This window comes from Solanum tuberosum, unplaced genomic scaffold (genome assembly GCF_000226075.1).
Source record: "Solanum tuberosum cultivar DM 1-3 516 R44 unplaced genomic scaffold, SolTub_3.0 scf00158, whole genome shotgun sequence".
NCBI classification, from domain to species: domain Eukaryota; kingdom Viridiplantae; phylum Streptophyta; class Magnoliopsida; order Solanales; family Solanaceae; genus Solanum; species Solanum tuberosum.
Window position 1 is genome coordinate 710,818 of NW_006239083.1, and position 17,925 is coordinate 728,742.

The window sequence follows — 17,925 nt, forward strand, 5'->3', positions numbered from 1 at the left end:
CCCCCCACTCCCCACTCACCCTACCCCTTTCCACATCTACAGTGTTATATATCTATCACCACTCTACGCTCTTCACTCTCTCACCCCGCACCCCCACCCACCCCTCTGGAACCACACAGACGAGCTACATTGATTGTATGACCGATCGGAGAAGGTAGAAACCCTAGCTCTGCAATCGAGGCACCGCCGTTCAACGGTGTTGCAGGCAGCTCATGAGCTGTGAATAATGCATAGTAAGCTCAGCTCAGACCTATACATACATGTTTGATATGTACTTGTTATGTGTACATATCAATATGGATATTGTATTTGTAGATTAGCTGCAATGTATCATAGCCGTGTAGTTTTTCTAGATGAATAAGGGATTTATTTTGAAAATTTGAAAAAATTTAGCTCTATTTTGAGTAGTCCTTGAGGATTTGCCTATGGATCTGTGAGCTTAGAGTTTTTCTTCCATTTTTCCTTAATATCTGGAGTCCTGATTTGTTTAATTTTTGTTGTTGTTGTTGTTGCTGGTTGTATTTATTTTATTTTTTGAATTTTTTTTATGGTTCATTGTTGTTGGATTTTGAGGTATTTGATTTTCATTTTCTGGTTACTTATGAAAATATTGATTTGGATTATTTATTTTCAATTTCTATTTTTGTTCTTAGTTGTTTTTACTTTTTAAAATTTTATAGTACATTTTGGTTGAATTTTGAGGTCTGAAAGCTGTTTTTTAATTATTATTTTTCTAGTTTCTTTTGAGAAATGAAATTGTTTGGATTTGTTAATTGCCATTTTCTATTTCTTATACTTAGTTGTGATTAAGCAAATTAAATTTTGATGTGTTTTGGTTGATTCTTTGAGTCTTAACGCTATTTAGTTTTACTTTTCCAGGTTGGTTTTGAAAAAAATAATTTGAATTAATACTTTTGCTTTGCTTGTGGAATTAGAAGTTAGGAGGAAATTGATTTTACAATGGACTTGAATTTCCATTTGAAGAACAATTGATGGATCTATCATGCTATTCTCAGAAATTTTAGTGTAGTTTTTTATTTTTAAGTTATTTTTTTGTGGATTTGTAGAAGATCTTCAGTTAGATCAAACTGAGAGATTTTTAAGAATTCCTACAATTTTTCAGTTACATTCAAAAGGTAATTAAATTGCATAACATTGACCGAGATGACTGGTATCTTTTGATTTATTTGTTTATGGATTAAAGTTCTTTAAATCTTCTATTATATACTGTATCTACCTTTGAATAGATTGGTACTAGCTTTGAAATTGAATTGTATACATGACTTAATTTCCAGCAACAATGTATGAGTAGATGCTTTCTGTTTTGCATTTGTAGAACTCTCCATGCAAATGGTATGTGCTATCTTTCCCTTTTACACCTTAAAGCTTAAGTAAGTAAATTCAATGAATGTTTGATGCAGGCTCGTCCCTGATTCAAGAGTACAGTGACAGATGCTCCTTATTTATATAAAGCTCTAGAATTGTGGTGGAACACAATGCAGGTGAATATCACTCTTTAAAATATAGACTTATGTCCTACATATGATGTCATTTTTTTGGGATAATACAAGCCAGTTAAGAACACATGACAAACTCACACCACAAGACGGGAACACAAAAATCATATGGTCTTGGCAGTTTGTTGTGGTATAGAGCCTTAGATAAGATCTCATCAAATGTTAGATGTGAACAAAAATATATTTTTGTTATCAAATTTGTAACACTTTTTATCATTGCTTCTCTCCACACAATTTCTTTCTGCTTTGAATTAGAATATATGATTGTATCCATGTTTGTTTATTGACCCTTGGTTGATCAAATAAGACAAAACAGTCTCTTGTGCCTGCTGCATTTGAAGATACAGATTTGTGTTTCAGCTCATTCACGTGCTTGAAACTCTTTATTTTTAGTCTACTTCAGTAGATTGCTAGTGGATGCTGGTGGTTCTCTGATATTTAAGACCCTCTTTCATGGAAGAGTTTGAAATGTATAAAGATAATCTCTATGAAAAAAGTGTGTCCTTGTCTGCTAGGTAGTCATGGGAAAATTTACAAAAGAAATTAACAAAGACAGCACAATGAGAAAATATAATGACCACAACTGAGGAAAAGAAAAACTAAGTGTGATCGACTTTTTCAATTGTAGTTTATTACATTATTCTGTTCTTTGGTATGATTGACTTTCATAATATAAGTTAACATAAACTCCTAAACTTCCAACTTGTTCTTTACTTCTTCTCTTTGCTATTTCAGTTTATTCATAAGTGAATGTTATAATTGAAATAATATTATGAATTAAAGGTCGCATCAATAGTGTTGGTTATGCTAACTTTCTGTTTGTAGAAGTTACTTTCTGCTTAGATATTAGTAGCTCAAACTAGCATAACTTGCGTATATTTAACTTACTAAGAAGGCTCCAAGTTCAAGTTACTATACCAGTTAATAATAGTTGCTTGATTTTTGACAAAAATCTTCTTAAATCTCATTAGTTCACATGATGGCATGTCATAGACCGATCAGGCACTGGTTATCTTCTTACCCTGGTACCTGGACACATTTATTTGCCAAAACTTTAATGTTCTGAGCTTTCTGGGGAATAATGTCGTCAAGGCCCTAAAGCTTTGTCCATGTAATTCTTGTTTTTTTTTAATAACTTTATTTTCTTGTATTGCATATAGATCCTTTATTTTTTTTCGTCATCAGGCCCTTTACTATAACATTTTTTGGATGTGTGTTGTGCTTAAAGCCCAAGACCTTTGAATCTTTCTTTGCCTTTGACAACACTGCTGAAGAATGATGTTTGTGCTGTTTCATCAAGTTCTTGGATCCTGCATATTGAGACTTATTTTAAAGTTCCCCGCTCTTTGGTCCATGTTAAGCATCTGTTTTTCCGGAGTCTTTTCTTAAAAAAACTTTTTTTTGGGGGTCATTCTTTCCTTTGACTATGAAAAGTTAACAATGATGCAATGTTGTCTCTGCAGTTGTAGCTCTCACAATTGGCATATCACCACCTGGATCAATGAGGAATGCAACTATGGCAACTGGATCGTCTAATCTTAAAGTGCCTACTATGCGAATCACAAGAGCACGGGCAAAAACCTTGGGTTCATCAGGAGGACTACCACCTCTACACCCATCTGTCAGACAGGATAAGAAACAGGGACTTGTAACACAAGGAACAAAATCCAAAAGACCAGCCCCAGATGAGAACAAACCAGCTAATTCTTCTAGTACTGCTTCTCAACAACCTAAGCGAAGGGCTGTTCTCAGGGATGTCACTAATGTGCTTTGTGAAAATCCATACATGAATTGCATAAATGGAAGCAAATTTCAGGTGAGCTTCAATAGATGTGTTACATCATATTTGCTCTTTGGAAATGAAATCATTCTGCTGAACATAATTATTGGTTATTGAACTAATGTCTTTGTTTCAAAAGATGGAGATTCAGTGCTGAATCTTTTTCTTTGTTTCAAAAACTTATCAACTTCTGGCCGATGATGTCAACTCGTCTTATGGTGATAGGTTAAGAAATTCTCTGATAAGAGGAATTCAAAGGTGACACCTGCTATTTTGGTGAAAAAGCCTGAGCTTGAAGATAGAAAAGAGAGTATGATTGAAGAAGCAAGAAAAGTAAAGGTCGAGGAATCACAAGAACACTGTTCACAAGCACACTTCAAGGACCACCCATTAACTCAGCCAAGTGAATATATCACCGCTGCTCAGAGTGGTTTAGCTGATCTTATGCCTGTGAATAGGAGTTCATGTTATGGCATTACCCTCCAGAATACAACACCAAAAGGTATGATATTGTGTGCTATTATGCAAGATTTGAAAGCCTTGGAATTTGTTGATTTCATTCCCTCTCTTTAAACATAGTTTGAAGTGCAACTACCATGACTGAGCTATGTCTGCTCCTTTAAGTTTCAAAAAATCTGCCTGCTCATCGGGAGGGACCAACAACTAAGATACTTGATAATCGTAACTTTTCTGAAAACTTTATGTTTCTTAAAAGTGCTGTGCACGATGAAACTGTGAACTAGTTTATATTTATATTCAACGTTTTTGAATTTGATCCTTTTATGAAATGCTCTATTGGAACCACATATAATTCTTTGAGAGTGCGACAAGCATGTGTGTCCTTTACTGGCATATAGTTTTAGTTAAAACTTCAAAGTGCAAAGCTGCTTATACCCCTTTGTCCAACTCAGATATATCATTATTACAATAGGCATCCATTTGAATTCGATGTTATAATTCCGAGCGCGATCTCTAGAATAGCTATTTATAATTCCTTGCGGTTATTAAAGTTCTCTACTATATATGCAGCAAGAAGAAAGTTTATAAAGACTTCATTCACTGCATTTTGCTCATTTTTTTCTTTTTGCATTCTAGTAAATCTCAATTCAGTAAACTGTTTGAAGAAAAGCTGTGTAAAATTTCCATTTTTCATAAAACCTCAAAAGAGAGCTCTTGCACTTGAATGTGAAGTAGCTGACTTGTAGCACCATCAGAAGAAATGGTAACCCTCGAATAACTGGAAGTAAAGAGACAATGTAATACATGCAACAGAAAGAGTGAAGAAACCAATTGAGTGCATAGTTCCTCATGGGTGATATGTCTTTGTGGTTCTATGGAGATAGTTATTTTATGTCTCCAATACAAAGGGCGTTTTGTGTCATTTTGCAAATGGATGGACTGCAAAACCTTTTCCAAAAAAGGTAAAAAGCCAAAACTGTTGGTAGGAGGAAAACTTATTAATCTGTTTGATCTTCTGGCATTGCCTGCAAAATTTAATAATCATCTTAACATTGCATGAAAGGTTACTAGTCTTGAAAGGAAATCTTCCTATTGATATGTTCTTTTCTAGAAGGAGCTTATTTGTTTCTGTTCCATCATGCAGATGAAAGCAAGGTTTGCTTGAAACAGGAAGGCTCCAATTCGCTTGGTATTGCAGATATAGATTCAAAACACAAGGATCCACTAATGTGTAGTCTGTATGCTCCTGATATATATAACAATTTGCACGCCATGGAGGTTAGTATGACTGGTGCATTCCTGTTACTACTTCAAAAATTACTGATGCACTGTTGATAAGTCTAGTGATAGCACTAGGCATCTGTAACCATCTAAACAATATCAAGCTTAATGCTTCCTTTAGTTATTAATTAAACAAATATTATCATGGATAATTGCAATGAAATAGTTTAAATACTTCTGAACAAGTTTAAGAGTGCCCTTCCTTTTCTTTGTTAACCTAAGACTTTATGTTTCTCAATTACTAAATGACAAATTCGTCTCACCAACAGCTTGACCGGCGGCCTGCCTTTAATTATATGGAAAAGCTTCAGCGGGACATTAACAAGGGTATGCGAAGTATTCTTATTGATTGGCTTGTGGAGGTCAGTTTGCTTACTTGGATGTTTTAACGCTGGTTAATAATATGTGAGATATTATCTTAAAGAGTATGTTGTGGATCTTAATAAACAAAATCTTTTCACATATAGACCTAAGTTGTGATAGTAGAAAACCTTTTTGTTGATTACCTTTACTTTGATCTTTGGATGAACAGTTCCTTTTTTTGAATGCATCACCAACTGAAATTTTTGCTTCATATTCAAGCATTATTGTCTTGTTTAATTTTTATGGTTACCCTTCCTGGAAGATCACATATGTGTTTTCCCTTAAAGCATTTCATCGAATGTTAGTTCTGATAGGAATTTTCATATTTAGTCTACAATCATGATTTCTGTCTAAATGACCAAATGACCATTTAGCCTATACATCTCTCCTTTGTCATTTTGGAATATCATAAGCAGATATTATGATACATTCATATTTCTCTATTAAGAAAATAAGTCTGTTTACTATGATGTAAGGTGCAATACTTTAATGGTGTTTTTCTCTTTATAAGTGCTCTTACCTAGCTATTGCTAATATACCTATTACTATTCAGTATTTTATCCTGGGTAAAATAATTCTTAAGTTCCCTCATAAGTTATGCATGTATTATTTATGCAAGATATGAAAATGGAAATGAAACATTGTATCAGTAGTCGGAGATTTATTGCTTGAATTATTTTTGTTTTACTGGAAATCAAAAGAGCCCTTACATTTCCGCCATTGATTATGCATATTGATAATAGCACAGGCTTATGGAATTCAGACTTACTTTTGAATAAGCTCTTTTCATGCTTATCATGTATTGGATATGCTTATCTTGCATGACGGTGAAAATTGTATCCGCTGACCATCATTTTGTTCACTCTCTTGCAGGTTTCTGAAGAATATAGGCTGGTTCCAGACACTCTTTACCTGACTGTACATCTTATTGATAGGTTCCTCTCTGAGCATTACATTGAAAAACAAAAACTTCAGCTGCTTGGAGTTACTTGCATGCTAATTGCTTCGTAAGTAAATCATTTTTGGATATTCATACTCAAGAATGTCAGGTTATAGGGTAGACTAAACAGTTTTTACATTTATAAACTTGTAGATCACAAAGATTTCCCTTTTTTACTGTGGGAGCTTGTGGGAAATAGAGCCATTTAACTTACATTCCCCTTTTTTTAAACTTGTATGTGCATGTGCTATATTCTACACGGTAATATACTTTACCCAATTTTTAGAATTATTTATAGCTTCAGTAAAGAGAAACTATTTGTACTTTCATCTGCATCTTTTCATTGGTTTATTCTGCAGTATGTGATATTTTATTTACTTTTGTGCTTGCAGCAAATATGAAGAAATTTGTGCACCTCGTGTGGAAGAATTTTGCTTTATTACAGACAACACTTACTCGAAAGAAGAGGTATGCTCATTCCAATGCTGATCTAGTCGTACATTTCATTTATGTGGAGAAAGAGGTACTTGGAGATATGCTATGTAATACAGAGCAGTTAAGTAACTTTAGTTTCAGTTAGTGTAAGAAGCATGTATGAGTTGCTTTAGATTCTTTAAATTCATTTCTCCTGGTTGTATTTGTCGTTGGTACCCATCCTTGATGTTTGGTCACTTAATATTGAACTCCAGTGTTATGTGATACTCTCTAGATGTCTAGTACTGGGCATTTAAGGAGTGTTAGAAGCCCACAGTGGTTGAGAAGTACAGGTTGTAGCTCTTATATGGTTTTCAACCATCCTCAATTCATTAGCTAGCTTTGAGGGTTAAGCCCAAGGTCTGTTATAACATTTTGTACCTTTATGCATCCAACTAGTCTTTCAGAATTTGTCCTTGTAAATTGATAACTGTATAAGATCCACTCCTTGCATTCCTCTGCTTGTTCTTTTGACTGTCATTCTAGCAAAGTCAGTCATGGTAGTAGCATTTTTTTCTTTTGCTGGTCCTAACTACTTTCCTTTACCCCCTTGTGCTTATCTTCTTAAAGGCGAAGATCTAGATTGCCTCATCTAGCTCCGAGCTTTCCTTTCTCTTTTATAATATCTTGGATGCATACTTTGTTCCTACTTGAGTAATGATCTGAACATTTCCCAAATGTTTTCCTATGTCTTCTTTAATACGACTTAAAGCTCCCTGTGGATGTGAAAAGTTTAATTACTGATTCCATGTCTATTGTCAGGTAGTAAGAATGGAAAGTCTAGTTCTGAATTTTTTGGGCTTTCAACTTACTGCTCCGACCACCAAAAAGTTCCTGAGGTACCTGTAATTAGCAATATATGCAAGTTAAATCATGTTACTTGTGAGAGTAGGCTCCTTACTTGTGCCATTGTCCTTTGTTTTTAGGAGATTCGTTCAAGCATCACAAGCTTCTTATGAGGTAGGATGAGATAGCAATCTTCTTTTTGTTTGAGTCCTAGAAAATGAAGGTTATATGACAAAGTAAATTTCTTCAACCTGCAGGTTCCCTCTGTTGAACTGGAATTCATGGCAAACTATTTAGCAGAGTTGACACTAGCTGAATATAGTTTTCTTAAGTTTCTTCCATCTGTTACTGCTGCGTCAGCTGTATTTCTAGCCAGATGGACACTTGATCAATCTAACCACCCATGGGTATGCAACAGTTTTGCACCTTGATCCTGTCATCTTTTTTGCAATTGAATGCAACCACAAAATAACTCTGGAAATCTCTTGCAGAATCCAACTTTGGAGCACTACACTACATATAAGGCGTTAGATCTGAAAACTACAGTTCTTTTGCTGCAAGATTTACAGATGAACACCAGTGGAAGCACTCTGAATGCCATCCGTGAAAAGTATAAACAACCAAAGGTAAGAAACTTTATCACAACCGTTCTCTTTTGCGTGCATCCACATGGATCAGCTGTTTATCATTGTACTGAAGCTTTCATTTGAATTGACAGTTCAAGTCCGTGGCAACTTTATCGTCTCCAAAACCAGTCCAATCACTGTTCTAGGAAATGCTGATCTTAAGTCCGGTTGGCCAATTCATGTTTGGCAGATCCATTGTCACTTTTTCAAGTGAAGGAACATTAATCTTTAACATACAATAATCCATCCTTCCTGGAAAGAGACGACACATTCTTTTCAACCCTCTTTCAAATTTTAACCACATCTATCATCCTACCATGTTCCAGCAGATGATACAGAAACATGTAGATTTCGATGAAGCGGATGCACTAAGTTAAAAGAAATGGTAATATGTAAGTAACTTCACAGCACCTGGTTAGCTTCTTGCTATCGTGTATATGGAGCTGTTTGAGAGCTCCTGTTGTTAAATGGTTCCAACTTTGACGTTTCTATTCATTAAGCTTAATAAATCCTTTTCCATCCTGGACTAGATACAAGTCGTTTAATTCTACCAAGCTTACATAACTTTGGTTCCATGCTTTCTCATTTAAGTTCTATATTTGTTAAGGTAGCCGTTCGGTACTTAAATTGTGTTTGCAGGTGGATAAAAAATTTAATTACACCCGATGTTTACACAAAATCTTACTTATTATGGTTTAAGTCATAAACTAAGGTGAAAACTTACATTAATTAACTGTATGATTAATGTAAATACTGAGGGATGTTTGCTCTGCAGACAGTTATGCAGACATCACCAAATTTATTGCGTCCTGAACTTAGGCCTAAGCGAATCGATACTTTGTGATTGCATTTAAAAGCGGAATAGTAGACAGGACTTACATAACGCAACTTTCAATCATGAAGTGAAAACAGGAAAATACGGATAATTTAAAGCCTTCTTTTCATAAATTAGCATAAGAAAATCATTTTTTAACTATATAGATGTGAATCCATATTAAAGACAACATGAGTTTATTTTAAAACATAAACATGACTTAAATACTCTAATACATGACATTGCAATAGAAATATCGGCAAGGCCTCAACGTTACCAAAGAATCTAATACAACAAAGACATAAACTCGAATAAAAAGTGGGCCTCACCAACTCGAATTGAATACAAACCAATATGCCTATCAAAAAAGTTTGGTCTCTTGAACATCTGAACTTGCATCGTAAGATTCATCGCTCGATTCATCGCTCCAGTAAAAAGGACGTAAATATTATTGAATATCACTATGATTAGATATGAACAATACAATTGAAAAAAATGTAGGCATATAGAAGGAATGGACATACGATGACCTGATAAGATCATTATCAACTTACTAGTATGAAAACATCCACTTGGCTTGATGCAAGATGTTGAGGAGCAAAAATGGGAAAGTAGCATCTTATCGCCAAATTAATGGCCCAAATCCCAATGATATTTGTTACTACTATTTCCTGTCTAAAAATAAATGTCATCCTAGTAAAAATCACCTTCTTTAAGAAATCAATAAATATAATATGTAGTTTACTTAACTACTATCCTTATTTAATAAATGTCTCTTAAAAATTTAACACTATTAAATAGAGTATTAAGGATATACCATAGTCGATAAAATATATCTGACTTATTTTTATCTTAACTTCCTGAGTTGACATTTATTTTGGGACAATTTTTTTCTTGTAACGTGACACTTTTTTTTTTGATACATAAGGAGCAGGTAGTTACTAGTATTGATTATTTCACATTGGTCCTCCAAAGTTCAAACTATTACTACCTTTCTCCTTTAAATTATTAGTCAACAATTCAATTATACTTGTACTGTAATATATTGTGCTCACACGAATAAGATGTGTGGGGAAAAAAAACATTAATTTCTGTTTTTTAGTAGAGAAATAGTAGTACTACTTTTTTCTATTTATCGTAGTTGTTGAATGTGGTCGTACTCTTCTATGGTAGTGTTAAAAGTTCAAATGTTTAGCTGTAAAGCACCCCTTTCCAGCACATAATAATAATACTACAAACAGTACAAACAGGTGCCAAATAAATTTTGACTTTGAAGAATCATAAAAGTCTCTTAACCCACGGGCTGTGGGGTGGTTAGCGATTCACGTGAATCCAATAATTTTTGCTAACTCAATGTAGCAGGAGGTTATGGGTTCAAGTTTTGAAAATAATCTCTTTGCAGAAATGCAAGATAAGGCAGCATATTGTGGTCATTAAACCTTGCACATGGCAAGAGCTTTATTACACCGAGCTGCCCTTTTTCTTTTCTTTTTTGTCTGTTGGTCAGACTGTGGAACTCATTAACTAAAATTCTAAATTTGCCTAGCACATTCCTAAGTCATAACTTTTAAGTTAGTGAGCGCAGAAATTTCACTATAATAAACCATTTTTAATAGATGGGGAACTTATAGTATAAATATCTGTTTGAGGGCAAAATAATTAGAAGCTTCATAAATATAGTACAAAACTACAAATTAGTCAATGTTTTTGGTACTAACAAAAACAAGAAATGGTGTCAAACAGATTGCCTGAAACCTCTCTATTTTCTTTTCTTCTTTTCCACTTTCATCCAAATAGCAAAGCTGAACACTAAAGAAGCCAGGCAAAAAGGTGATGAAAATATTAGCCATTTAGATAAACATATAAGGCCATGACAAAATGTTCATAATAAAAGAAACAAATGTTAGTTTAGCCCCCCATTCGCGCTCCTCAACACAGGTGTAGGACTAAGTTACAACAGAGATAAGGCTGTTAATCGGGTTGATCTTCAAAAACCTGCTCCAGACAACAGCCATTTTCCATCCATGACGCCATTCTAGTTTTTTCTCCATGACTCCTAAATTGCGTGGAACATACACAGCAAAACACGGGGACAAGGATAGAGTGGAGTCATCACCTCTTAGCAAGTGATTGAAGTTGCTAAAGGCATTACCAGGACAGCAATGTTTCCAGCTACAGGTGGACGTAGACTAGCTGCAGTCTCCAGCTGTTCCCATGCTTCCTTCCGTTTCTCAGATTCCAAGTTTATTTTTTCCTGTTCTTCCTTGTAATGCGAATGGCAAGCAAGGAAAAGCACATCATCCATTTCGGAGAACATCCTTCTTACGTTTAGACTCAAGTTCTGCACAGCATGATTCCAGTGGTTCTGAGCATTGCTTTCCACAGCTGGGAATATAATCGGGAGAATCACATGCCGGTTATGTGCAATCAAATTGACAATTTGGTCATTATTCCAAAGGAACAGAGCCCTTTCAGCAACCTGGACAATAAAAGTTTGACTATTAGGATGACAAATAAGTGACTTTGAAGTTCCGAAAGTGGTATAGTAGAAACATTTTAGCAAAGGCAATTTTCAGAGACACACAGAGGATTGGGGAGGGGGGGGTAGCGGAGGAAATTGGAACAAATTAACATCATGGTTTTTAAGCATCACAACATGGAATAACTGATAACAGACTAATGCAGCATCAAAGAGATCATCACGTATGGCAACCTTTCTACCAGAAAAGGCCTGAAGTTCATATCTCTCACTCTCCACCAGGAAAAAAGGGGGAAAGGGGGGTTGAGAGAAAACTCGGAAAGAAAAAGAGAAGGAGGGGGTTTCAGAAACTAACCAACAATGAACTAAATTTGTTTTTTGACCATTTTGCCATATACTCATTCTTCTCTATCTCTCTTCCCCATCCACAAACCACTTTTCAAGTAGAAGCCTCCAGTATTTAGATGGATACACAATTCATAAGCATAGTCCTCACTCTTGGTTAGAAGATCATACTTAGTCGCAAAAACATACTATATGCCTTGGAAGTGAGATGCTATAGTTTTTGGCAAATTGTGTCCCTGAACCCAACAATTTCCAGCCTCAACAATAAAAGATAAATGGAGAAGAACCATAAAAAGGAAAAGTAGAGTGTAAGAGATGAGTAAAAGCGAAAGACAAACATCCTTTGGGTCCCATGCAGGAGGGCTTCTTGGAAAGTACATGGAGGAAGAGAAATCCACAGAACTATAAGGAAGGAAAGATTATTACATCATAACAAAAGGTTGGGTACCACTCTCAATATACACCATAACATATGGCATGACCGCGATGTAGTTAAACCCATGTGACGCCATATAATGATTGTTATCCAAGTATCTACTGGAAAGACTTAGTTAAGTAGAAATTTACACATGTTTAGATGTGTTGAGCACGTGCAGGTTTAAAGATATCATATTATAACCACCACCACCAACTCATCAGAATATGGTGGTGGCGTTCATCGAAGTGCAATGACTGATTGATGTCAGAAGGCCCAGGATGCTTGGTTTTATTCAAGTTAACTCTGTCAAAGATCCAATTACTTCCTCAGTTTCTCTCAGTCTCTGAAACTCCAATTTTTAAGTCTAAGAATGGACAAAGATACTTAAATCAATGACTGAATAATGCAGATTAAGCAATATATCTCATTCTTCTTATTGACAGGTTTTCTGATGAAATTTATTAACTTGATCCCAGAAATGCCCTCGGAAACAGTAATAGATCTTCTGTTTCAGCACTCTTCTATCTAGTGTCATCCCTTGAAACCACTTGTTTACCCAGTTCATTAACAAGGCTGTTGTTTCGTATAAGACAATAAAAATCCTGAACATTCTCTTGGGGCACAAGTCTTTCTGGCTCCATAATCTTAAATTCTCGACTCATTGCTGAAACCATTTCAAACTAAATGAAAAACTCCTGTCAGCAATCTAGAAATCTAATTCTAGGCAACTGAGCTGGTAGTAAATTTGAAGCTTTTTATGTAAAAATTCCTCACAGCTAAAAATGCATGTAAATCTGGAAGGATCCTGATTCTTTACAAGTCAAACAACAGGATGAAGAATACATCATTCAATCAATTGCATTTCCATCCCACATTAGCCTGAATCCTCTGTATCAATTAGAAGGAGAAATCTTATCACAATATTAGTTCATAGATCCTTGAGCAAACCATATCTAACCAACAACTCAGAAACTACGCAACAAATAAAAATTTAAAGTACACATGCACACACATATATACATGTCTAGAGACATAATTATTAGTACCTGAAAATGGTAACTATTGATGCAGCAACCGATCCGCCAGAACAAGGGAACCATCACTTTTTGGAACTCAGCCATGTTAATAACTTCCAAAATTTCTTCCAGCTCACTCAAAAACATCACCTCCTTTTGGGTACTTGTGATAGGCCAGTACTTCAACAAACCCCTAATCACAGTGCTAGCCAATTTGGGATCTTTCTCTATGAACTGGTTAATGCAATATGATAACTGTTGAAAGTAAATCCCCAAGGATTTTGGCTTGTGCAAAGGAATCAAGGTCCTTGACAAAAAGATCTTATGCTCCTCTTTCAATGGCAGAGCAAACCCTGTCACCACACTTCCGAAAATCTCCAAAAGTTCAGCAATCCCATTATGTTTCTCAGACTCAAACACAACGCGGTAAAACATATTGCTTATACTCTTCCTTATGTAAGGTCTATGAACCATGAACTTGCCATAAATCCTATGCAAAATAGCTTTCAAACAATCTCTTTCCCTTGGATCTTCAGAATCAAACAAGTCAAGTAATTTCAAGATGAACTGATGGTTTATATACTTCTTTGCAACCTTAGCTTCTAGAGAAGAAGATGTTACAAACTTGAGCAACAGATCATACACAATTTGCAAGTGAGGCCAGGCAGGGTCAAAAGTAGGCTCATCATCATCATTTTCGCTGGTCTGGCTACTATTAGACCGATAATTAGGAGGGAAAACCCGAAACAAATTAACAGCACATGTTTTACACAATGCAAGAATTGCAGGTTCTGAAAATTTGGGTGGATTAGCAGATACAAAATCCAAAAGCTCAAACAATGTAGCCCTTTTTAGTTCCTTTTCTGCTACATTCTTAGTTGGGTCCCTGAAATCAAAGTCTACACAGCAGAGACTTAACTTACTGATAAAAAGATTCATCTTTTCAGAGCTGGGAACATCTTTGAAGGAAATCAAAGGCTCAATCCCTGCAATCACACTTGCTGGGAACACAACTGAGGAAGTCCTCCTTGGAACACTATTAGGCCTTCCAGGACCTAAATTTGAGCTTGCATTCGGGCTGTGTGAGTCCGAATTGCCTCTTCCTAAGTCTACTGACTCAGATTTCAGTGATTTCTTCGGAAGCTTACTCAGAAAATGCTTCCACATGGTGTTTTTCACAAACTTTTAACACAAAAACAGACTCAAAACAGATAAAAGAGGGTGCAAGAACACTCAAATCAAGATATTACTGGTAAAGGGCAACAACCCTAGAGCTGTAGTACAGAACCAAGATCTAAACCAAAACCTCATTGGCTAAAAAATCTGCAAACTTTAAGCTAAACCACAAAATGGGGGTGCCATTATCTTCAGCAAGAAGAAAGCAAAATCAAATCTTTCCTCAAAATAACTCAAAGGGTGTTCAGATCTTGATTTACAAATAGGGAAAAGATTGAGAAAAATGCAAGAATCATGTAAAGCTGAAGCCTTTTTTGCTCAATTTACAACCTTGGATTCTTTAAATAAAGAGAGAGAGCCTAGATCTCATACACATTCATTATAACTATTTATATATACATAACATGAAAAAGATTCAGATATATTGCAGAGAAGGGTAGGGAGGGTGTCAGAATGTGGGTATGTTGGGTGGGTGGTGGGTTGAAGGGAGAAAGAAGGAGATTCAGATGCTGATAACAAGGCTAAAGAAAACAAAAATGTCATTATTCATCATTCAAATTTCTTCATGCACTAGTACTATGTACATTTATACATAAACATAAAAACAACAAGTGAAAAAAGCTTTCTTCTTCATTAGGAAATTTTTGGGTTTGAAGGGGGTGGGGCAAAAGGGATAGGGGTGGGGTAAGTGGGTTTCAGAGCTTAATTATGAACCTTGGCATGGATGCATGGTGCAGAGGGGAAAATGGTGAAAGTCCATCATTGTTTGTTTGTATCTTTTTGACAATAATTTATTGTAATAATAATAATAATAAAAGTAGACCAAAAAAAGAGCAGTAAATTTGAATGACTGGCATACTTTTTATTTCTTTCACAATAATGTTCTGCTTTTTTTTCCTCTTTCAAATTTTTTTTTCTCGATTTGTGAGATGGTTTTATTATTGATAACTTATTTCTGAGAGAAAATACAGGTGGGCCTTGTGGAAGAAAAAAAAAATGAAAAGAGTAAAGAGTCACCACACAAATTTGAAAAAGATCCTTTTTTTCTTAGGGTTATATTATTGGTTTTTTAACTATTTTTTCCTCAATCTTGACGTTTATTTATAACTCAAGAAAATCACAAAAAATGTTTGTTTTAACTTTTTTAAAGGTTATTGTAAAAAAAAATTAAGAATAATTAGTTGAAACTTGTGTTGACACATACCAATACCAATATATATTTATTAAATTAATTGAGATGCGCATTCAGACATCTGGTTATCAAAAAGTTATTTTGAAGGGATCTAAGGGAGGAGGATATTTCTAAGAAAAAAAATTACTTGCTGACAAATAAAATTTTATTTCTAAAAAATATTTTCTTCACAAAACTTACTAAAAGAAAATTTAAAGTTATTCAAACAAGTAATGCTCTTCTTTAATTTTTTTTTAAAAAAAAAAGTAAAAGAAAAAAGGTGGCATGAGGGAGTAAGAATAAAGATGAAATAATAAAGTTAACTCATGCATATTTTTTTTTTTTTAAAAAAAGATGTACATGTATCATTTATTCACTTTTTAGTAATATTTGTCCTTTTTTAACAAAAAAAAAGTCTTTTACCCCTGAGAAAATGTTATATATCCGAAAAAATAAGTAGAGACCAAGTAGGCGTTTGGCTGTAGCTTTTAAATATTTTTCACTTTCTTTAGGATTTTATATAGTTGGAGCTAATATGAATTCAAACAATATTTGAAATTAGTTCATGCTTTGATTATACTTAAATACAACTTCAAAAAATAAAAAGTGAACTGCAAAATAAATTACAAGTCATTTTTTGAATTTAAAATTTTCATGATCAAACACTAATTTTCGAATAAAATAAAAAGTTATTCTCAAAAAATAATTTTTTTTATGGTCAAATGGGTCCAAATAATGATAAAAGTAACACAAACAAGTACGAGATATATTGATAGTAAATTAGCTATCCTCTACATTTTTTTTATGCAAATTAATTACTAGTGACATGTATAATTACTCTTAAAATGTAGTACAATTTGACACACCTAATTACAAGACGTACAAATAATTATGATATTTTAATTAGCATACTAATAATTCTGCCTCTTGTTGCACACATGCACTTTACAAAAGATATATGCAATCTAGGTTTTAATATTGTTTCAAATTAAAACACCACCTTTCGATTTATATGCTATTAGTACAAACATAATATTTACTGTTTCATTTTTTTTTCGAAATGATTTAATTTTCTAAAATTTTATTTATTGACTTAAAGAAGAAATATGCATGTTTAATAGTGTGTTATATCTATTTTCCACAAAAAAAAATATAATATTTTTTTTGTAAAATGGTTGTATAATTATGTCAAGGAGAATAAAAACAATTACAACTGTTCTCTAACTTGTAAACACTTACAAATTCGACATCAAATTATCATCTTTTTCAATTTGCGTGTTGCTAGTTGAAACATAATATTTAGGTCCATTTATACATGATTTCAAATTATAATATGAAACTAAAGAATAGAATTATATTGATTTAAAATTGAAATTTTATTTGTAAGTTGAATTTTTCAACATGAAAGTCTCACAATTTTCGAAAACTATCCAAATTTCCCTAACTCTTATACAATACTTTCTCTATCAATTTTTACTTGTCTACTATACTAAAAATAATTGTTTAACAATACTTGGCCAGATTGAAAAATCAAGAGATAATTTACCTTTTGAATCTATTTTACCCTTGCTATTAAATATTTTTCAAAATCTAATATATTTTCCAAAGCATTAAATTTAATATATTCAAAGGGTAATATAGAAATATTACTCATGTTATTTATTATTGGGAAAATGCATAAGTACCCCCCAGCCTATGCCCGAAATCCCAGAGACACACCTAACCTTTACTAAGGTCCTATTACCCCTCCGAACTTATTTTTTTATTAATTATTTACCACTTTTTGGCCTACGTGGCTGAGTCCGTGACTTCACCTATGTTAGGTGCGTGGGTGCAATTTTTAGACAACACTGACCAATAAAAATTGGCCATGTGTTAAAATAAACTTTATTGTTGTTTATTGTTCTTCATCTTTAACTAAGTTTTCTTCTTCTTTATTGTTCTTCATCTTTAGAAAGAAAAAAACCTCCATTATCATTATCATTCAAGTTAAATTGCTCCTTACTTCGAAAAGGTAAAGTAAAATTTTAGTATATTCTTTATATTTACACCTTTTTATTTCGATTGTTAGTTCTGATTTTAAATTTCTTTCACAATTTTTATGTATAAATGTTAGGGTTATGACAAAATCCGAGTTGGATAAGTTGTGTATGGATGAGAATGATTCAATGATCAATGCGGAAGTGCGATGCAAGCATGGAATCTTATTGCAAATGCAGACGTCTTGGTCAGATCGCAATCCCGGAAGACGATTTTGGTCTTGTCCTCACTATGAGGCCA

The 17,925-nt window shown here is 34.0% G+C and overlaps 2 protein-coding genes across 2 annotated transcripts; one reads left to right on the top strand and one right to left on the bottom strand.

The window, feature by feature from the left end:
* The first annotated feature begins 56 nt into the window (after positions 1–56).
* Positions 57–8,771, top strand: LOC102604868 (cyclin-A2-2-like). Its single transcript, XM_006353594.2, has 13 exons — positions 57–233; positions 1,422–1,502; positions 2,981–3,333; positions 3,523–3,799; positions 4,901–5,034; positions 5,307–5,399; positions 6,274–6,407; positions 6,733–6,808; positions 7,577–7,653; positions 7,741–7,774; positions 7,858–8,007; positions 8,092–8,226; positions 8,319–8,771. The coding sequence occupies exons 3-13, from the start codon at positions 3,019–3,021 to the stop codon at positions 8,370–8,372; spliced, it is 1,479 nt and encodes a 492-aa protein (XP_006353656.1). The 5' UTR covers positions 57–233; positions 1,422–1,502; positions 2,981–3,018; the 3' UTR covers positions 8,373–8,771.
* A 1,923-nt stretch (positions 8,772–10,694) lies between these two features.
* LOC102605203 (serine/threonine protein phosphatase 2A 57 kDa regulatory subunit B' iota isoform) lies at positions 10,695–15,369 on the bottom strand. Its single transcript, XM_006353595.2, has 2 exons — positions 13,329–15,369; positions 10,695–11,519 (listed from the first exon to the last, which is right to left on the bottom strand). Exons 1-2 carry the CDS (start codon positions 14,463–14,465, stop codon positions 11,160–11,162), a joined length of 1,497 nt encoding a protein of 498 aa, XP_006353657.1. The 5' UTR covers positions 14,466–15,369; the 3' UTR covers positions 10,695–11,159.
* Positions 15,370–17,925: the final 2,556 nt, after the last annotated feature.

What these genes read in the sequence shown, in the direction of transcription:
- LOC102605203 (XM_006353595.2), bottom strand. Translation starts at nt 14,465, where the DNA reads ATGTGGAAGCATTTTCTGAGTAAGCTTCCGAAGAAATCACTGAAATCT. An exon ending in TCAATAGTTACCATTTTCAG is followed by an intron (nt 11,520 to 13,328) that starts GTACTAATAATT and finishes TTTATTGTCCAG; the next exon opens with GTTGCTGAAAGGGCTCTGTT.
- LOC102604868 (XM_006353594.2), top strand. Translation starts at nt 3,019, where the DNA reads ATGAGGAATGCAACTATGGCAACTGGATCGTCTAATCTTAAAGTGCCT. An exon ending in TAAATGGAAGCAAATTTCAG is followed by an intron (nt 3,334 to 3,522) that starts GTGAGCTTCAAT and finishes TTATGGTGATAG; the next exon opens with GTTAAGAAATTCTCTGATAA. An exon ending in ACCACCAAAAAGTTCCTGAG is followed by an intron (nt 7,654 to 7,740) that starts GTACCTGTAATT and finishes CTTTGTTTTTAG; the next exon opens with GAGATTCGTTCAAGCATCAC.